Source organism: Eubalaena glacialis, chromosome 10 (assembly GCF_028564815.1).
Source record: "Eubalaena glacialis isolate mEubGla1 chromosome 10, mEubGla1.1.hap2.+ XY, whole genome shotgun sequence".
NCBI lineage: Eukaryota > Metazoa > Chordata > Mammalia > Artiodactyla > Balaenidae > Eubalaena > Eubalaena glacialis.
In genome coordinates, this window is record NC_083725.1 from 69,967,862 (window position 1) to 69,990,931 (window position 23,070).

General features: G+C 35.9%; 1 protein-coding gene across 3 annotated transcripts in view; it reads left to right on the forward strand.

Moving 5' to 3' along the window:
* FCHSD2 (FCH and double SH3 domains 2) overlaps window positions 1-23,070 on the forward strand; it is a 305,717-nt gene that overhangs the window by 148,385 nt on the left and 134,262 nt on the right. For all 3 annotated transcript variants that reach the window (XM_061201281.1, XM_061201283.1, XM_061201282.1), the window contains 3 exons: window positions 3,594-3,727; window positions 7,437-7,491; window positions 8,360-8,488. In XM_061201281.1, coding sequence (XP_061057264.1) covers window positions 3,594-3,727; window positions 7,437-7,491; window positions 8,360-8,488 — 318 coding nt within the window. The remainder of the gene's footprint in view (window positions 1-3,593; window positions 3,728-7,436; window positions 7,492-8,359; window positions 8,489-23,070) is intronic.

Consider the following 23,070-nt stretch of genomic DNA (forward strand, 5'->3'; position numbering starts at 1 on the left):
GAAAGGAAATCCTATTCCTTTGCAAATTAAGTTTGATGACTTTTATTTAATAAATATTTTTGATATTTTGTTATGTGCAGGCATTTTCCTTTGAAGAAGAACCCAGCTTACTCTCACTTGAAACAGTTCACTTGGGTGATGGAAACATTTGGTTGTCGTTTTAATGAATGGTAGGGAAGAAAGGATCACAAGAGATCTCTTCAGTGTGCACACAGGCTATCTCTAATACTGTTTGATAAACAGTATCTTAGAAACTTATGTAAAGGGAAAAAGCAAGTAGGAATAGAATCAACCAGAGTTTTCTGATGAGATTTTTGAGAAATCCTTTTAAAGATATGAACTGCCACAAAATTCATCTGATATTGTGGCACATATAGAAAGTAATTTAATTTAATAACCTTTTATAAATGAAAATGAATTAAGTAATCTCTATAAGATGTTTGGTTACCCGAGACTAAGGAGAGATGTCCTTTAAAGGGTAGGGATATAAGGAGTGAGTGACTATGTGTTTGTGTTTCTGTGTGTGTGTGTGTGCGCACACGCATGTGTGCATGCATATGTGCTCATGTACAGGTACCCATGGTGTTCACTTTGTGTGAATATACTGAGATCCTATCCACATGGTTTGCAGTCCTCAGGAAAACGTTTGACCTACTGTGTTTCATTTCCTCTCAAAATATTCAAATTAGCAGACCCTTTCAGTGCTTAATATCACCCTGGGACTCTTGGGCTTCCCTTCATTGATGAGTTTTCTGAGGCCAAGTTTCATTGTTTTGGATGAACATTTTGGATGTAGATACCTTACACCTGACTCCTCTTTTAAATAATCCATCCCATTTGCCCATTAAACACAGTTGTCTTTTTTCAGACCATGCCCCAGTTCCTAGTTATTAATATCTAATTGTAGCCATGGAGCATTCTTTCAGCTCTTCACACATGCAAACAGGGCATTATTGGGATGTTTAGCACTTCTCTATGGGAGTGTCAGGTTGTCACGGTATTATTTAGTAAATAAGAGATTTGTTTATGATAAGGACTATTAAAAATTAAAGATTTTTCGCAAGATAAAAGTTTACTATTTTAGTATGTCTATATAATGAAACATTATTCAGCCATAAAAAGGCATGAAGAATTAGTACATGATACAACATAGATGAACCCTGAAAACATTATGCAAAGTGAAAAAAGTAAGATATATAAGGCTATGTGTATTATATGATTCCATTTAAACAAAATGTCTGGAATAGGAAATTTATGAAGACAAAGTAGATTAGTGGTTGCCAGGGGCTAGGGGGTAGGTGGAAATGGGAGTGACTGCTAATGGGTATGGGGTTTCTTTTTAGGGTGATGAAAATGTTCTGGAATGAGACAGAGGTAATGGTTGTACAACCTGGTGAATATCCTAAAAACCACTGGGGTATGTGAGTTATATGTCAATTCTTTTAAAACTTACTATTTTAAGATAAAGTAACTCTGTGTGAAACCTTAAAAACATGGTTATCACAAAACTAGGGTACATACTATAATGGATTACATGGTAAATTCACTGTATGACTTTGGGTAAGTTGTTTAACCTCTTTAAGTCTGTTTCTTCATCTTAAAATTGGACTAATATGAATACTTTTATCACAGAGTTGTTTTGAGGACTAAGTGTGATGTAATACCTATAAAGTGCTGGACATAGTGTATTGTGCTTGTGCAGTGCACATAGGGAGTCTTCTTAAATGTAACTAAACATTCAGACTCATGAGTATCGTAGGCCACACCTGGCATGAGGTTTACTTAGAAGGACATTAGGACAGGGAACACAGTTAAGCAGCAGGGCGGCATCCTGCATTAGTAGAATTAGTTCTCCCACCAGTTTATGCTTCAGTCTACATAGCTAATCAGAGTTATTCTGTTTGGTCCCCAGGTGACAGGTCTGGGACAAGGGAATGAGACTCACATGTGCAGGGGTAGCCACAGACTCTAAAGGAGAGGAAAACCTTTTATTACAGCTCTATAGACAGAGCTTCCAAGGTCTGCAAGGGACATGTCCAGGTACAGGAATCACCATACTCACAGAAGCCCAAAGCCAAGACTTCTCCATCAAATATTTGTAGTTCATTTGTAGTTTCTCCCAAGTTGATGCAATTTTCCCATCAGGTAGATTCATATTTATACGTAGTGTTGCTGAATAACCCAGTTGACATTGTGTCTTAGTCAGGTTTCTGTTGAAACACAGACTTTGGAAGTTAAGGGTCCGGTTTTCATGCAGCGGGGAAAAAGGTGTTTTTTTGTTTTGTCTTATTTTACCCTTTATTCACAGCCTGACACTTATTAGGTGCTCAGTAAATGTACCCATAGGGAACCTTCCAGATCTCTCACTTCCTGTAAAGTAGTGAAACTCTAGCCTATATGTCACATGTCTAAGTTTATTTGTGCTTTATCCTTGCTTTTCTGACGTCCTTGTTCTATTCCACACTGCTCACCCTGGCAAAATAGTCCCTTACTTACCAATGTCTCTTCCTGCTTTGCTGTGTTTTTTCAGTCTCCACCATGCACTGGCGATGCTATTCCAGGCTCAGAAGTTTTTCAGTGGGGGCTGCCCTGAACTGGCCTCAGACTGGTGAAACTTCTCAGTGGTTTGTTTCAAACTGGGGAAAATAATTCCCCCTTTGGATATCCAGAAGGGTCCCAAAGCAGTGTTACTTTGGCCCCATGTGTTATAAGAGTTTATTTGTTAAATATTTCTTTGAGTTATTATGTCTGTCTCTTCTCCTAGAATCTCTATGTGTATCCAAAGAGTTGAGTTGGGGATAGTTTTGAGTAATAATTGTTATGTGGTACCCAGGTTTCTTGCTTCTCTCCTTCATCTTGGGCTTATCCTGTCAGACTTCTCAGATTTCTTATTTATTTATATTTTTGGCTGCATTGGGTCTTCGTTTCTGCGCTCGGGCTTTCTCTGGTTGTGTGGAGTGGGACTACTCTTCGTTGCAGTGCACTGGCTTCTCACTGGGGTAGTTTCACTTGTTGCGGACCACAGGCTCTCGGCACGTGGGCTTCAGTAGTTGTGGCACGTGGGCTCAGTAGTTGTGGCTCGCGGGCTCTAGAGCACAGGCTCAGTAGCTGTGGCGCATGGGCTTAGTTGCTCCGTGGCCAGACTTCTCAGATTTCAATCCTCCTTTCCCAGAAGTGAATCCTTCAGTACCCTTTGTACCATCAGTTCCCCAAACTTATAGAGAAACTTTATTAATATTATGAAGATTACAGAATTGCTTTAATCCTTTGCCTTTATTGCTATGCTCCAACACTAAGAGCATTTTCACTGTTGCTCTTCTTATGCCTTAGCTTAATGTCAGTTATCAGTAGCACTCAGAGGTTATTTCTCAAAGCAGAGTTGTTAAGCAAACTGTGACACTATTCGATACATTACTTGAGATGGGAGTACCAGCTGTTCACTGTATTTCAGTTTGCAATTTGAAGGGTACTAAAAGTGCTGATTCTTCTCCTGGGTTTCCATCCTGAGGGCATAGTGCATAGTTCTTAGGACAAACTCATTTTCTGTAAGCCTGAAGACTAAAATCATAATAATTGCACTTTGTATTTTACAGTGTGTGGACCAGTTGACAAAGATCCAAACTGAATTGCAAGAGACAGTGAAAGATTTAGCTAAAGGCAAAAAGAAGTACTTTGAGACTGAACAGATGGCTCATGCAGTACGAGAGAAAGCTGACATCGAGGCAAAGTATGTGTTTTAGCATTTCTGAAAAAGTGATTATGCAAATAAATGTTATTTTTGCCAGTACTTTGTTTTCTGTTAATACAGGGCATAGAGTCATTCTTAGGTTATATTGGTTTCATTGGACCTATAAATGTTACATACTTTAGATCAAATTTTCTTTTATATTAGTTGATTTTTATTTAAATTAATATAAGCAAAATGGGAATATTTGATCAGTCAGTTTTCACATTAAATTGAATTTTGAAAGGGAAAGAAGACAAATGAACATGGTATTGGAAGCTTAGCAGAAGTCTGGTTAAAGTTGCTATGGTATCTAAATATCAGGGTTTTAGAGCCTCAATTTTCTCATGCCAGAGTAAATCAGTTGTAGTCGAAAATCCTTGATCCTCAGTATGCCTTTGAAGGACTATGGACGCATCAAGTGAATAAGACCACTGACCTCAGTATAGAAACCCTGCCCCAGCATTTCTCTTATATGAAGTTCTAACGTATATAATTTTTAATGTATGCTTTAGGAACTGTGTGTGAATTTTACTTTCAATATATGTAAATTAAAAGTCCTTTATTTTGAGAATAATTAGGAAAAGAAGGAACTGGCAGTTTATAACAGAAAGAAATGCAAAGCTAGCAGTAGAGATTTTTGCAATGACAACTTGAGGAAAGATTAAAATTTTTTAAGAAAAAATAAACCTGTGTTATAGAATGGGATTCTGAAGATGTCTCTGAGGAAAGGTGAGACTCCCATTCGGTGAGCTCACTGATGGAAAATGTAGGAGTTTGAACTCCTAGTCATGAAATCAGAAAGGCTATGAACACTTGTACAGACTAGGAAGGAGTCAGGGTTGTCTTTCTAATATACTTTTTTATCTGCAGGAAATTAAGCAATCTCATAGGCATCTTGTGAAAATTTAGGGGCTCCTGGAAAGTTTATTTTGTCCCAAGGGATGGTAAATGAATACTCATAAAGTGCTTAATGTTACTGGAAAACATATTTAATATTTCCCTTAGTTTATTATCTTTATTATTTTATTTTTATAAGCATACAAATATTTCCTGTACTTTCATAGAGTCAGTGAACCCATCTTCCCAGTTAGACCTGAAGTTTTTAGATTAGGTGCTCTCCGTTAGGAATATCCTTTCATGGTGGTTCTTAAGAAATTGTTTTTTAAAATGCTCAGGGATTCTAGAACAGAGAATTGACAGATTTGTAGAGCATATAGAAATACCTACTTTAGCCAAGGTCCACAGGGTGAAAATGAGGACAATTGTGGGGCTGTTCCTGAGAAGTGTGGATTTGACAGGGTCTAATTCACAGGTGCTGATAGCAAGAAACTGCCTTCTAATATAGCCCAGATTCAAAGGGGATACAGCAAATTAGACATTTAATTCAATGTGTAACTTTTCTGGAAAATTAATTCTACAACAGAGAGAGAAATGCCTCTTAATCTTCATTCGCTCACTAAGTGTTTATTGAATGATTACTCTATATTGGGTACTATGGATACAGAGATGAGGTAGATAAGTTTTGCCCTCAAGAAGTTTAAAGCCTAGAATTAAAAACAAACGTGTTTTAAAGTAAATTTATGATTTGTTTATTCATAGTAAACTTAAAGAAGTTAAGTACCTAAAGTCACTCACCTAGTAATTAATTTATTTTAGTAGTTGTGTGAAAACAGTGTTATGTAAGCATAGAAAATAGATTAATTTTGCCTAATGAAAAAGGAAACCTTTATAGAAAAAAGTGATGTTTGGACACAGTTCTGAAGAATGGTTTTTCTAAGTAGAGATGAGAAGGAAGATCAGGAAGGGGAATGAAAACTGGGCTGTATATATTGGGTTGACCAAAAAGTTCCTTCGGGTTTTTCTGTAAGATGTTACGGAAAAACCCAACCGAACATTTTGGCCAACCCAATAGTTTTGATAGATGATTTGACAGATAGAGATGTGTACATTAGGAGAGAGCATAGAAGGAAGGATACAGTTTGAAGGGATGGCTGAGTTCCACTTTGAATATGTATGTTCTGATAAATATGTGGGACCGTGGGGTGAATATATTTGGTAGAGGGTTATATATCTGACTCTCAGATGAGAATTTGAGCCTGAAGATCTTGCTTTGGGGGTCAGTTGCATATCAGATGATAGTTAAAGGGATGAAAGAAATCATATATAAAATGAGATGAGAAGTTGAGTTTGGAAACCTAAGGAACATTAACATTTGGAAGGTAGGTGAGGAAGAGGAGTATGTAGTATGGTTCATTGTGTATAATTTATTTGCTGTAGATAATAATCTTTGAGGACAGGAACTGTATTATTTTACCTATTACTAGTACCTTCTTTATTACCACAAAAGGATTGTATGAGGATTAGAAAATGAAGCAGAAGCCAGAGACTTGAATCCTTATATTGGAAATTCCAGATGCAACTCAGACTATTTAGATAATGGCTACAAAAAGAGTAGAAGTGAGTATACCCCAAACACAGTCTTTCTTAACCCTGAACAGGCGCTCTCAAATTTTAAAGTCTGTGGCCTTTGCTTTTCTAGATCAAAATGAATAGGAATCTGATTAATAAAAACAAAGAAAACCCCCATCAAATATGAATATGGCAAGGTAGAAAAATAACAGGAGTCTCTTAGACCCAGCTTTTTTTTTAGTAGTGGAGTAGTTGGAATGCATGTTTATACGTCCTTGAATGTTTCTCTCTTGTTAGAAAGTGGAGAGGCTGCTTTTTCTGTCCTCACATTTGCTGTGCAGAGACTGGCTTGCTCTGTCTTCCAATACCAAACGGTCTGCAACTTTATTTCATATTATGGCATAGCTTCCAGCACATTCATTGACTTTTCCTATGGCAATCACCATGACACTGCAGTCAAGACAAACATTGCAGCTTCAGAAATTACTGGTTGTGGGGAATGTTGGTTGTTCCTTAGCATTTTTCTCCTTATGGTTATCTCTAGTTGTTTGCATAAAGCCAAGATATTTTAATTACTGATTGTTAGATTATGGTTCCCCTCCCAAGCTGAGAGGGATTGAGGGAAATAAGGACACCAGAAAAGAGAAGGTTAAATAGAACAAAATCATATTAGGGCAGAAAGTCCAAGGGCTTTATCTCTATGTTCTGAATACTATAGATATGTTAAGAGCGGAGGGAGCACATAGGCAGGCACCCAAACAAGAAGAACTTTTAATGGGAGATGTGATGGAATTAAGGTCTTTGTAGAGCCTGGTCAGTATCATACAGTAGATTGCATTCCTGGCATTGTCACATTCATGGCACATTCCTGGCACATGGCCCTGAAAGCCTGCTAATCTTTGTCTCCATAGGTTGGTTATCCATGGGCTTCTTTAAGCTTCCTTGTGGAAACTAAAGCATGTGCAATTGTATGATACTGGGAATAACCTATAGTTTGATGACTCTTGTTTATTAGGAGATACCAACATATTGGATTCGTCAAATTGTATTTTTGTCATTCAGGATATTTTTATTTTATTAATCCCACTATTTTCTGTTTCACCATAATATTAAATTCTTCTTGTAGTAAAATAAAGGAAAATAATCATTGCTTTTGGTTTTCCATATATTTAGTTCTCTTTTAGAATAGTGTCACAGGGAAAGGTCACTTTTTTAAAAATTTAGTAATTATAACATTTAATCATTTTATTATGATGTAATTTGATAATTTTATTAACATACTTTTCTATTTTTATTATAGATCTAAACTTAGTCTTTTTCAATCAAGAATCAGTTTACAGAAGGCAAGTGTAAAGGTGAGTTTTTGAAAACTATATTTCACAATTGAGAAACCTTAGCTTAAAAAAAAAAGAATTGGGCCTTTTGAGGGTGCAGTTCAATTATTTCCATCTGATTTCCATTTAGAGAAGCATTTTAAAGTCATTAGGAAAGAACTTTTTTTCCCAGTTCATGAGGGTTTTTCAACTAAGTGTCAGCACTTTGGATACTCCCTGCTTCTCAAGATTGCTTTAGAGATAAGTTTCTATACCTAACCTGCTTAGGTAGCCTGTTGTCTTCAACACTTAGTCCAAGAGACTTTAACAAGTCCATGGGCTTTAGAAAGCTCAATAAAATCCATTTCACTCAGATTTATACCTCTGAGCAGATATTCTGGGCCAGATGCAAGTGAATTTTTCCTGTGGGATCCTCAAGCTGTAGAATACCTGATAAATAAGCTTAGTGACCTACCTTCGTCTGCCTGGCTCCCAACTAGCATGCATTTCTTTTGGCACATTAGGGGGTGTTGATTTTTTTTCAAACTATTTTCGAACTCCAGCAGATTTACCCAAGTCTTTGAAGATAAGGGACTTACTTAATTTGAGAACCTTTATTTTCCCATCAGAATAAAATGAGCAAAACATTATGAAGTTCTCTCAAAAGCTTTGGAAATTCTTAAAGTGTAAATAACAAATATTTGAAAGCACTCTTACTGTGTCAAACAGTTCTAGTCACTGTTTATTTAATTCTTCAATAGTGTTGAAGAATTTTTATATGCATATAAATGTTTCTCCACATGGTCATCTTTACTCTTGTTGGGGAGCCAACTAAGAGTGGTATCCTCATATGTTTTTCAGTACAGTATCAGTTTGCACTGACTTTTTCTTTTCTCTTACTATGTTTTAGTTAAAAGCCCGGCGATCTGAGTGTAATTCCAAAGCTACCCATGCAAGGAATGATTATCTTCTTACATTAGCAGCAGCAAATGCACACCAGGATCGCTACTATCAAACAGATTTAGTTAACATTATGAAGGTAATACAGCCTTAATATCTGTGGTAATATTGTATCATTAAAGACAAAACAACTCATGAGTTGACTGTTGGGTGTATGGGATTGAGTCTATACAATAGCAGCCAGGCTACCTCGCATTTTGTTGGAATATACTTGGTATTGTTTAGGTGACCTCTGTTTCATGTAATCTGAATTAATTTTAGTATAAGAAAATGTTTAAAGCCAAATCATAGTAAAAGATTGTATTATTCCCTAGCAGCAGCAGATATTACTGTACAGTGGTTATTAATATATGATTATTTTTTAAAAGCTTAGCTTTTTAAAATTTTATCATTTTATGCTTAATTGATAGGTAAACTTGTGCATTAATATTTTATGAGGTGCCTGTGGGTAAAACAAGAGAAAATGTAACTCGTAGTTATATGAAAATGTCTCTACCCTGAAATGTAGGGTTACAGTTTCTTGTATGACAAAATTCGATCTTGATCTTTCTCTGTTTATACACGTATGTGTATCTTTAACTTTAACTCAAGTAAAGGACAAAGGGTGGAGTAGCAGAAAACTTTTTTAACATGCTGCCAGGTTTGCCCTCACTGCTGATAGACAAGTTCTGCTTTGAATTGTATCTCATTCTCTCCTGTTGTCTCAAGGACCCAAACTTTTGATTATTCTATCTTTATTTTCAACCCATCCCTCTCAAATGTATTGTTCTTAATGACTGTCCAACCACATTGCTTTCATTGAATTGCTTGCTTTACAAATCAGAGGTGTTGAGAAGGGGGTGCAGCAGGAATGGGCGCTCTTTTTTTTCTACAGTGCCTCTGGAAAAGAGAGAAACTCTGTCCAGAAACTACGAGTTCTTTCCTTGAAAGTAGAGACAGGACATTTACTGGAAACTTTAAGGAAAAACGGAGGGATGGAGAGAGTAAAACTGAACTAAGAAGTATCCTATTGCAAAATTTTTTATTTCCTTTTTGTTTATTGTCTGAAATCCCCTTTTCCTGGCTTCTATCCTGTTCTGACTTCTGCTGGTTAGGATACAGGTGGTAAGAGAGACAAGGGATTGTTTTGACATCCCAGATGAGAACTCTGCATACATTTTCCCATAAAATGTTGGACCTAGAGGTTTAGACATTTTAGTATCTTATTAGGTGTTACACAGTGCTTCAGACTTACAAGGACCAACTGGAGACTTGGCCTCCCAGTATAACCTGGTTTCTCTAGGGAAATATATATACTCAGTTTCAAACAACTCCTTTATTAAAAAAGATTTTTAATACAGCTCACATTTAAGTTTGTAATTCCCCATATACCATCTGCTATTACAACAAAGCTGTTAACTATATACTTTCCCCTTTGCATATTTTTAAATGAACACTGTATTAGCTTAAGCATCAGCAAAAATAAAATCTCTATGTTTTTTAACTTGAATCCACAGCCAAAAAAGATCTCTTTCCTAAAACCCTATGGCCTTTTATAAACCAGGAAAGGTACAGTATTATTTGGGGGATCTACCCCCTGCCAGAATCAATGAGGAGGTTAATGGGCCTAGCCAGCAATCAGATTATGTATCTTTGAACTTACTTTGAAGTCCTTATGCACCTAGGTATTTGATCATCATTGGGTAGGTTATGCTTCAGACTACTCGTTTCATGAAACATTAGAGGGTACTGAAATGATTAAAAAAAAAAAAAATAGAGGCAGGAGTCCCTCCTGTCCCTTAAAAATAGGAAAATGGATTCTCAATTTTCATGTTGTATGTGTTAATTCATTTTCTTCCGCATGCTTATTCTATAGTCTGCAGTATTGGAAAACTCCCATTAATCATGCTGTTAGCTACTTAGTAAGTTTCTATCATTGAATTGACAGTGGCCCTTTAGTAGCTGTCTTGGTAAGGTCTATTTTCTGGATTTTTGTTAAAGTTATAATGCCTTAAGTAGAATCTTTTTTAAAAATATTTATATGAATAGCTTGGAAGCAGGAGATTTGAGTCATTGATATCATCATACACATTTAATAGTCACTTAGAGTGTAGTAGCTACTATGCTAGGCTTTGGGAAGAAGCAAAAATGAACAAGACACTCTTCTTATCCTCAAAGAGCTCAGTCTAGTCAAAGAGAGAGATACATAGAAATGATTACAAATTAGAATAATGAAATCACTTACTGCCAGAGGACCGTGGTTAGTAGTAATAAAAGCTATCTTTTTTTTTTTTTTTTGATTGCTTGGTATTATCCTGGCATTATCCTGATCACTTTGGGCATATTATCCTTTACTCATTTTCTTCTTTATCCTAGTGAGAGTATATGGTTCATTATTTAAATAACACACTAGCCTGTAAATGAAATGAAATGAAATGAAATCCCAGCTCTGGATGAACCACTCTCTCTATATCTGCATCTAAGTAGCCAAGCACTGTTGAAGAAAACTTTTCAACAGAACAGATTCATGATTATAAATTAATGTGGAACCAGTATCAAATGGACCCTCAACACTGCTCAGATATCCTACTGTATTTCCCTGGTTGACTTCTCTACTATTTTCAACAATTTTTTCAACTTTTTCCCTTCTCCTCAAATCTGACTTACCCCTTTTCTTTCACACTTAGCAAGTGGTCTTTCTTCCTAATTTACAGAGAAAATAGAAACCATTAAAAGGGAACTCCATTATTGTCCCGTTACAGGCTTCATCTGTGTTCAAGACTCTTCCAAGGAGTCTCAATAACTATCTAAAGATGACTGTTTCACTTCAGCTTTGGATCATATCTCATTCCCTCCTGCCTTCTCAGGGATTTATTAAACAATTGATTATTTTTTTCCTTATATTTCTTGGGCGTTCTATACTTAGATTAACAGTTGATAGGATCTTAGTGATGACAGCCCTCAGTATGTCTTGTGTTACTCCTCTAATCTGGATTAATTGCCCTCTGCGTCCTGTGTAATGCAGTTATTCTGGGACCTTCCTTTGCCTCTCTCCAATGTTGGATCTCCAGCTGTCTGTATCGCATCTTTTTTCTTGGTTTACTTTGTTCGTTGGTGGAATACATCCTCCAGTACTTTCTTGAGAGACTGGGCATGGGAGGTAAGTTTTTTGAGATACTGTGTTATAAAGATGTCATTTTTTTGTGCTCATACTTGGGTATAGAATTAAAGGTTAAAAACCATTTTTATTCAAATGTTGAAGACAATTCTTCGTGTTTTCTTGTTTCCTGTGTTGGTACTGAGAACTCCAAACCATCTGATTCTTCATTCTTCATATCTGATCTAGTGTTTTTTCTATTTAAAAGCTTATGAAATATTATCAATATGTCCTTTGATTCTTAAATTAATTCTTCCCTTTTGTTTTCTCTTTCTGGAATTCTAATTATTAAGATGTTGGATCTCCTGGCCTAGTCCTTCAAATTTCTTTTTTCTATTATTGTTCTTTGTCATTATGCTCTACTGTCTGGGAGACCTCTTCAGCTTTATAGTTCAACTCTTTTATTAAGTTTTTAATTTTTTAAACATGGTTTTAATATCCTTTTCTTCCCTGAATGTTCTTTTTTTATAACAGGTTTTTGTGCTTTATCTTCTCTTTTTAATTCTGGTGGTCTCAATAACAGAATTTGTTTTAAAGTTTTCTTTTCCGTGCATAGTCTCCCTTTTAGCCTGTTGGTGGGACTTGTCAACTTTGAGCTTCACTGTAGGGTGTTCTCATGGACCATTTGTAGGGGAAACTGTAATGTCAGTATCCTTGTATCTCTCTTGAGTTGGTCAAAACTCCTTCTTTGCTCCCTTCATCATTTCTTCAGATCTCTTTTCTTGTGTTGTTTGCTGAGGAAGACTTCCATGATCTCCTTAACCCAGTTACACTCCCACCCAATATGATGGTCTCATAAAATGGTTTATCTCATCTTTGAAGTACTTAACATGGTTGTAGTTTTACCTGTATCTGTGTGATTATGTGATAAATGCCTTATCTCCCACTAACTATACATTCCATGAGGGCAGTGATTGTGTCTGTATCACTTGAGACTCCATCCTTACTACCTAGTACAGTGTTTGATTCCTAATATGTGCTAAATGTTTGTAAATTAATACATATTGAAGAATGAATGAATGAATGAGTGAATGAACAATCAATCTCATTTTAATCCTTGCAGGATGAATCATTCCCATTTTACAAATGAGGAAACTATGACAAAGCCTGGATTCAACTCTGGCAGGTCTCTCTGCCTTCAGAGCTGGTGCCATTAGCTCTTTAAGTAATACCAGCTTATTGAACTTATTTCCTTTTTCCTTGTTAAATGTGGGATAATCCTGCACTATCTTATCTCCTTTGGCTTCTGTGAGGAGCAAATGAGATAATGAAGAGTGTTTTTGTTAATTTTGAAACTCTTTATACACGTTATGTATTGTCCTTTTAAGTAACAGAAATTCTATTATTCTGTTTTAAATAAATCTTGTTTTTGAGGAGGGGGAGAGCATAGAAGAGACCTCGAATACTTGAGAGTGAGAGTGGAGCAACTGTTTGGGTGTCTAACATTGTTGGGTTCTCTGTCTAGGTACCCAGAATACATTATTTCATTTAGTTTTCATAACATCTTTCAAGGTAAATATCATTATCCCTGTTTTACAGGTCAGATAGCAGAGGCTCAGTGAGGTTCAGTTAATGTATATAATAGCCAGGACTTAAATCAAGGTCGCTGTAACTTCATACCCTGTATTCTTTCCTAGATTTCATGCTGTGTTCTTTTCTACATACCATTCCAATCTTCTTGATGGTAAAATTTAGTATAATAAGCGGTAGCATACTGTAAATGTCATAAATTCTGAGAGAAATGTAGAATAAAATTAACAATTGAAAATTGCAGATCGTCCCCTGTTCTAATTATTCTAAAGAGTAAGATCATGTCAGTTTCTAAATAAAGTATTTAGACAGGTTCTCCAAGGAATATTTTGTATTCCTTATGCCAGTACTGATTAGCGTGGATACTAAATATATTACTCTGTGTCTGTATATTATCAGGCAGGGTTTTTTCAAACTCCAAACTAAAACAACAATGACCAAAAAAAAAAAAAAAACTATTGCTAAGCCATGGAAACCAGATAACTGATTTCATCAAATCTATAGAAAGCAGTTCAGCTGACTGTTGGGAGGTAAGGTAGTTTGCTCCTCAAATGTTCCTTTTTTGTAGTGTATTCTTGTGCAATATATAAACTGATATTTTTACTTTTAGAAGCTTGTGGAATATTTTCTTAGTGGTTTGGATGAGGAAGGATGAAGTATAATGCATCATACTAGAAAAGGGAACAAATGTCAATCTAATGAAAGACTTTTTGAAAAGCTTAACACTAGGACCCTATCTCTAGACAAATGTTTAGTGGAAGCTAAACATATCTGGACTAGTTGATAATTGGGCAAAGTAATAAAAGGTGAACATCTTTATATGTGACAAATATAGAAAATATGATTATATGGCATATCTTTTACAGACATTTGTCTTGGTTAAATGAAGAGAAAGTCATTATTGGTATCCAAGTCTCTTATTTTTAAGGCTTTTCTGGCTAAAGCACTAATTTTTCCGAAAGTCTTCTTCATTCTCATGTAGGATTTTTAACTCTCATCTTCTTGGTTTTAAGTCATAACTCTTCTGGTTTCCCTGCCATCTCTCTAGCTGTTGTGCTTCTGATCCACCTAGTAATGTTTGTTAACTTAACAAATTAACATGGAAGTCCCCAAATCTCAAGATTGGCTCTCTGCTTCTCTTATTTTACATACTCTTTCTTTCAGAGAGTAATTATTTGGCTCTGTTTTTATTAATATTGTATGATTCTCAAATCTGAATGTAACCTTGCCCTTATAATTATCCATATGTTTGCCTTTCCTTCAGTGGCTGAAACTTTCTAAACTAGAGGCAACTCTGTTTCCCATTGTTCCCTTGAATAAGTACCCCCTCCTAGGTTTCAGGTGACAACTGCTGACAACAGCTGCACTGTCAAATACAATAGTCCTTAGGTACATGTGCCTATTTAAAATAATTAAGTATAAGTAAAATTTTTAATTCTGTTCTTCAGTCACAATAGCCACATTTCAAGTGCTCAAAAGTGACGTAGGTAGTGGCTGCCATATTGAACAGTGCAGATATAGAATATTACCATCATCACAGAAAGTTCTATTGGACAGCAGTGGACTAAAGCTTATTTAGTTTTTGCTTGTTTTCCTCCCTTCCTCCTTTATCTGGCTGTCAATAACACTGATGATCATTTTCCCCAATAACCATAACCATGATTGTATTCGTATTATTTCAGAATTAATTGCTTCTTCATTTGCACTGTATACCTTGAAATCAAACAGAGGTTGGCAAACATTTTCTGTAAAGGGCCTAATAGTGAATATTTTAGGCTTCTCTGTCACAACCACTCAACTCTGATGTTGTAGGATAGTCATTGACAACATGTAAACAAATAAATGGCTGTGTTCCAATAAAACTTTATTTATAAAAATAAGCATCAGGCTGGATTTGGCCCACAGGCCTTAGTTGCAGACCCTTGGTATAGAACTTTAAAAACTATATATGAAATTTTCTAAATATATAAATACATTCAAAGGAAAATTAAATGAATACCCATTAACTCACCACTCAGCTTCAGAAATGAAACTCTACTAATAAAATGGAAGCCTCCTGTATGACTACTCCCAAAACATCCCTCTCATCCACCACGTTGTAACCACCACTCTGACAATATATTGTATTGTCTTAGATGGTATTGTACCCTGTAATATTCTGCAACTTGCTTTTTTCCCACTGAACATTATATTTGTTGAAATTCATCAATATGGATTTTAACCTTATTAATTACCATTTTGCTATTTAGTATTTCATTGTCTATGTATCATAAATTACTTATCCATTTTCTTAGCTGCAAGTTTAGTTGTTTTGGTTTTACTCTTATAAACAATGCTGCTATCAACATTCTTGTATGTGTCTCTTGGTGTATTTATGCAAGAATTTCTTAAGGAAATATCCATAGGAGTGGTGTGTATTAGCAGCTTTACCAAAGAGGGCCAGATTGTGTTACAGCACTTTTTATTATACCTTTTAACATTGTTAGTGTGTTATGTTAAACTCAGCAAATATTTGAGTGTATATTTGGTGATACGCATGGTGATACGGAGATAAATTGGACATGAGCCATATGAGCAGTGAGCCAGAAACAAGAAGGTTATAATTCTCTAGAGCAGCCCCTAAAGGGTATATGGAATATGAGGTGATACATCCTTTCCCCTGCTATATTGTTTATATTATGGTTGGCTCCCTGTGACACAAAAAATTAGGGTACTTCTTGCCCATTTTTACCAAACTTCTAAAGCAGTGATTTTAAAATATTTTTAGCAGTTGAACAACTGCTACAGACTCCTACATGGAATCCTTATACATAAAGCAGATAAAAGGGAAGCTGTTTGGTTAAAGCCTGTGAGCCTCTTTCTGCTTTGTGTGGGCCCCATTACCCATGCTTGCATATGTCATCCTCTACTTCTTTCCCTTAGTTCCTGAGGCATTATGCTGAATACTAGGGTTCCTTGAAATATAATTTGGAAACAACTGTTCTAAGACAGGGTTCCTTTAATAGAATTCTTAGCTTTACCTAGCTAATCTTCATGCTAGATTCTTTCAAAGTAATCTCTTAAAAATGTAAATCAGATCATGATAATGTACTGCCCAAATCCTCCAGTGGACAAGACCAACAGGAAATTGAGTATTCTGACTTGAGAGCTTAATTGGATGTCTTAGGCTAGAGAGTCAACAATAATTGAGGGACAAAAGCAATCTTGAGAAAACAGAACAAAGCTGGAGGTATCGTGCTTCCTCACTTCAGACTATTCTACAAAGCTATAGTAATCAAAACAGTATGATCCTGGTACAAAAACAGACACATAGATAAGTGGAACAGAACACAGAGCCCAGAAGTAAACCCACATACTTACAGTCAATTAATCAACAACAAAGGAGGTAAGAATATACAACAGAGAAAAGATAATTTATTCAATAAGTGGTGTTGGGAAAACTAGGCAGCTGCATGTAAAAGAATGAAATTAGAACATTTTCTCACACCATATACAAAAATAAACTCAAAATGGATTAAAAACCTAAATGTAAGACCTGAAACTATAAAACTCCTAGAAGAGAACATGGGCAGAACACACTTTAACATAAATCTTAACGATATTTTTTTGGGATCTGTCTCCTAAGGTAAAAGAAACAAAAGCAAAAATAAACAAATAGGATCTAATTAAACTTAAAAGCTTTGCACAGCAAAGGAAACCATGGACAAAATAAAAAGACAACCTACTAAATGGGATAAAATATTTGCAAATGTTATGACCAATAAGGGTAAATATCCAAAATATATAAGCAGCTCATACAACTTAATGTTAAAAAAAAAAAGAAACAATCTGATTAAAAGATGGGCAGAAAATCTGAATAGACATTTTTCCAAAGAAGATATACAGATGGCCAACAGGCACATGAAAAAATGCACAAGTCTCTGATTATCAGAGAAATGCAAATCAAATCCACAATGAGATATCACCTCACATCTGTCAAAATGGCTATCATCAGAAAGTCTACAAATAACAAGGATGTGGAGAAAAGGGTTCTCTAGTACACTGTTAGTGGGAATGTAAATTGGTGTAGTCATTATGGAAAACAGTATGGAGCTTCCTCAACAAACTAAAAACAGAACTACCATATGATCCAGCAATTCCACTGCTGAGTATATATCTGAAGAAAACAAAAACACTAATTTGAAAAGCTGCATGCACCCCAATGTTCATAGCAGCATTATTTACAATATCCAAGATATGGAATCAACCTAAGTGTTCATCAACAGACAAATGGATAAAGAAGGTGTATGTAAACAATGGAATATTACTCAGCCATAAAAAAGAATGAAATTCTGCCATTTTTAGCACGGATAGACCTAGAGGGTCTTGTGTTTAGTGAAATAAATCAGAGAAAGACAAATACTGTATGTTATCACTTATATGTGGAATCTAAAAAAAAATAAAACAAATGAATGTATAAAACACAAGTAATCAAAACAGTGTGGTATTGGCACAAAAACAGATATATGGATCAATGGAACAGAATAGAGAGCCCAGAAATCCACACACCTATGGTCAATTAATCTTCTACAAAGGAGGCAAGAATATACAATGGAGAAAAGATAGTCTCTTTGGCAAGTTGTGTTGGGAAAGCTGCACAGCTGCATGTAAATCAGTGAAGTTAGAACATTCCCTCACACCATACACAAAAATAAACTCAAGATGCCTGAAAGACTTAAATATAAGACAGGACACCATAAAACTCCTAGAAGAGAACTTAGGCAAAACATTCTCTGACATAAATCGTAGCAATGTTTTTTTAGGTCAGTCTCCCAAGGCAATAGAAATAAAAGCAAAAATAAGCAAATGGGATCTAATCAAACTTACAAGATTTTGCACAGCAAAGGAAACCATAAACAAAACGAAAAGACAACCTATGGACTGGGAGAAAATATTTGTAAATGATGCGACTGACAAAGGCTTAATCACCAAAATGTACAAACAGCTCATACAACTCAATAACAAAAACACAAACAACCCAATCAAAAAATGGGCAAAAGACCTAAACAGACATTTTTCCAAAGAAGACATACAGATGGCCAGTGGGCACATGAAAAGGTGCTCAACATCGCTAATTATTAGAGAAATGCAAATCAAAACTACAATGAGGTATCATCTCACACCAGTCAAAGTGGCCATCATTAAAAAGTCCACAAACAATAAATGCTAGAGAGGGTGTGGAGAAAAGGGAACCCTCCTATACTGTTAGTGGGAGTGTAAATTGGTGCAGCCACTATGGAAACCAGTTTGGAGGTTCCTTAAAAAATTGAAAATAGAGCTACCATATGATCCAGCAATCCCACTTCTGGGCATATGTCTGGAGAAAACTCTAATTTGAAAAGATACGTGCACCCCAGTGTTCATAGCAGCACTGTTTACGATAGCCAAGACATGGAAGCAACCTACATGTCCATCAACAGATGAATGGATAAAGAAGATGTGGTACATATATACAACTCAGCCATGAAAAAGAATGAAATAATACCATTTGCAGAAAAATGGATGGATCTAGAGATTATCATACTAAGTGAAGTAAGTCAGACAGAGAAAAACAAATATAATGTGATATCACTTATATGTGGAATCTAAAAAATGATACAAATGAACGTATTTAAAAACAGAAACAGACTCACAGACATGGAAAACAAATTTATGGTTACCAAAGGGGAAATAGGGGTGGGAGGGATAAATTAGGAGTTTGGGATTAGCAGATACAAACTACTATATATAAAATAGATAAACAACATGGTCCTACTGTATAGCACAGGGAACCAAATTATATTTATATATGTATATATATTATATATATCTGAATCACTTTACTATACACCAGAAACTAACACAACCTTGTAAATCAATTATCTTCAGTTAAAAAATAAAACAAAACAAACCAGAAACAGACTCCAGATATAGAGAACCAACTAGTGGTTACCAGTGGGGAGAGAGAAGAGGAAAGAGACAAGAGAGGGTTATGGGATTAAGAGATACAAACTACTATGTATAAAATAAATAAGCAACAAGTATATATTGTACAGCACTGGGTAATATAGCCATTATTTTTTAGTATCTTTAAATGGAGTATAAGCTATAAAAATATTGAATCACTGTGTTCTACACCTGAAACGAATATAATATTGTAAATCAACTATACTTCAATTAAAAATTTTTTTAAAACAATAAATGAGTATTGAAGCAGAGAGTATATAAAACTACTTATGGGATAATGTATAGGGTGATAAGAGGTATAAGGAGAATACTTAAACCAACTATTTTAAAGTCAACTTTATTAAGGTATAATTAACATACAATGAAATGCATCTATTTTAAGTATACAGTTGCTTGAGGTTTTTAAAAATATTTGTTTATTTATTTATTTATTTATGGCTGTGTCGGGTCTTAGCTGCGGTATGTGGGATCTTTGTTGCAGCATGGGGGATCCTCTGCTGTGGCACGCGGGCTCCTTGTTGCGGCGCTCGAGCTTCTCTCTAGTTGTGGCGTGCGGGCTCTCTGTAGTTGTGGCACATGGGCTCTCTAGTTGTGGCACGCATACTCAGTAGTTGTGGCCCATGGGCTTAGTTGCCCCACGGCATGTGGGACCTTAGTTCCCCAACCAGGAATTGAACCAACATCTCCTTAGAAGGTGGATTCTTAACCACTGGACCATCAGGGAAGTCCCCAGTTGGTTGAGTTTTGACAAGTATATATGCCCATGTAATCATTCTCATAATCACAATCAATATTTAGAATATTTCTACCCCCGAAAACTTCTCTCTTGTTCCTTTGCAGTATATTCAATTTGTATCACTATATAACAAATTGACACAGACTTAGAGACTTTAAACTAACCCCATTTATTATCTCACAGTTCTGTAGGTCAAAAGTCCAGGTGGACTCAGCTGGGTTCTTTGCTTAGGATCTCACAAGACCATAATTCAAGGTGTCACCTGCTCTGGGTTCTCATCTGGAGCCTCTTGAGGAGAATCCGATTCGAGGATCATTCAGGTTGTTGACACAGTCCTGTTCCTTGTGGTTATAGGACTTAAGTCCTTTTTTTGCTTGCTGGCTGTAGGCTGAGGGTCACTTCTCAGCTCTTAGAAGTTACGCTCAGGTCCTTTGCACATGACTCCCTTCATGTCCAAACTAGCACAGAATCCTTTTCAGTTTTTTTCAATCTCTGCTTTCTCTTTTGCTACTAACTAGAGAAAATTCTCTGCTTCTAAAGGGCTCTTGTGCATAGATTAAGTCCACCAGATAATCTCCCTTTTACCATGTAACATAACATAATTGTAGGAATGATGTCTCATAGTCATGTGTTCTGTCCACACTAAGATTTTATAAGGGCAAAAGACATTGGAATCATCCTATAATTCTGCCTACCTCAGCAGTCTTGCATATATTTTATTAAATGTATTCCTAAATATGTCAGTGTTACTATAATTTATGTTTTAATTTCATCTTTCAATTCTTTTTATTAATATTTAGAAATACAATTGATTTTTACATATTGACCTGTCCAGTTACTGTTACTCTGCATAACAGATTATTGTAAAGCTTAGTGTCTTAAAACAGCATCAGCGTTTATTCTGCTCTTGAATCTATACTTTGGGTAGGGCTCAGAGGGGTTAATTTGTCTCTATACCATTCCATAGCAGCTAGAGCAGCTCAAAGGCTAGGGGCTGAATTCTTCTGAGAGCTTACTTTGTCATATGTTTGGTGGTTGATGCTCCCTATTGGCTGGGACCTTGCTGGGGCTATCGGCTGGAGCTGCTGCACTCGGCTTCTCTGTGTTGCCTGGGCTTTCTCACAGTGTTGTGTTTGGGTTCCAGAGACAAATATATGAGTGAGGCAGGGAGGCTGGCCAGACACAGGCAATATTGCCTTTTATGAAATTGTCTCAGAGGACATAGAGTCTTCTGCATTCCATTCATTGAAAAAGTTACAAAGTTCTATCCAGTGTCAAGAGGGATTGATGGGATAGATTCTACTTCTTAATGGTGGGGGGGAGGGGGGGAGGAGGCAAAGTTATGGAAGAACATATGGCACCAGAAATATTTCTGTGGCTTTTTTTTTTTTTTTTTTGCAAATGCAGTCTGCCATATGACATTGTATCCTACAGTTCCTAAATTCACTTATTAGTTCTAGTAGCTTTTTTGTGGACTCTTTACAGATTTCAGTGATCATGATCATGTCAAATCAAATATAGTTTACTTCTGTCTTTCCAATTCACAAGTCTTTTTATTTCTTGCCTTATAGCATTGGCTAGGATTCTTAGTGTAGTGTTGAATAGAAGTGGTAAGAATGGACATGCTTGCCTTGTTCTGAGATCTTTTGGGGAAAGGAAAGTGAGAAAACTGACTTTCTAATTATTCTGGTAAAGTATACATAACATAAAATTTACTATTTTGACCATTTTTATATGTATAGTTTGGTGATGTTAAGTACATGCACAACGTTATGCAACCATCACCACTATCCACCTCCAGAACTTTTCAATCTTCTCAAACTGTACCCATTAAACAGTAACTCCCCATTCTCTTCTCTAGCCCCCTGGAAACCACAATTCTACTTTCTGTCTCTACGAATTTGACTACTGTAGGTACCTCATATAAGCGGAATCATACAATATTTGTCCTTTTGTGTTTGCTTTATTTCACTTAGCATAATGTCTTTAGGTTCACCCATGTTATAGTACATGTCAGAATTTCATTCATTTTTAAGGCTGGACTTTTATTTTCTTTATTCTGTATAGCATACAGTTGTAAGTGCCTCTTTACCAAAGAAGTGAGATGAGTGCATTGTGAATCCTTGCTGCTGGGGATCTTAAAATTAGAAGTAGAACTAAGACCTCCACAAAAGTAACTACAATCTAATAGCATGTAATAGTAATAGCCATTATTTATTAAGCTTTTATTCTATACAGGCTTTACATTCATATTATCTCATTTAATCCTCAAGGCAACCCTATATGTGAATGAATACCTCCCTTCCAATTATGTGGTTCTATGAATGCAAATGGTACGAATAGGTATAGGCCATCAGATCTCACTGGAATGTAAGATTCCTGAGAGCAAGTTCTTTGTTTTGTTCCCTGTTTTATACGTAGCACCCAAAATTGGTGTTGAATATATAAGGAGGGAGCAGTTGCAGTGGTCTTTCTTTGTGGAGGACCTTTCTTCATAGAAGAATTAGCATCTTAGGCCTTATGGGGAGTAGGATGTATGGTGGCAGAGAATGTGATTTCACAGGAGTGGACTCAAATGAGCAGGGGAGTGAAAGTGATATACAGCAGAAATCACTGGTTCCATTGCTCTTGGGGAGAGGCATGGGAGTACTTGCTAAGAATGCTAGCGATAGAGTTTTGTTTTGTTGTTGTTTTAATTTAATTTAATTTATTTATTTTTTATACAGCAGGTTCTTATTAGTTATATATTTTATACATATTAGTGTATACATGTCAATCCCAATCTCCCAATTCATCCCACCACCACCACCACACCCACCACTTTCCCCCCTTGGTGTCTATACGTTTGTTCTCTACATCTGTGTCTCTGTTACTGCCTTGAAAACCAGTTCATCTTTACCATTTTTCTTGATTCCACATATATAGGTTAATATATGATATTTGTTTATCTCTTTCTGACTTATTTCACTCTATATGACAGACTCTAGGTCCATCCACCTCAGTACAAATAACTCAATTTCGTTTCTTTTTATGGCTGAGTAATATTCCATTGTATATATGTGCCACATCTTCTTTATCCATTCATCTGTTGATGGACACTTAGGGTGCTTCTGTGTCCTGGCTATTGTAAATAGTGCTGCAGTGAACATTGTTGTACATGTCTCTTTTTGAATTATGGTTTTCTCAGGGTATATGTCCAGTAGTGGGATTGCTGGGTCATATGGTAGTTCTATTTGTAGTTTTTTAAGGAACCTCCATACTGTTCTCCATAGTG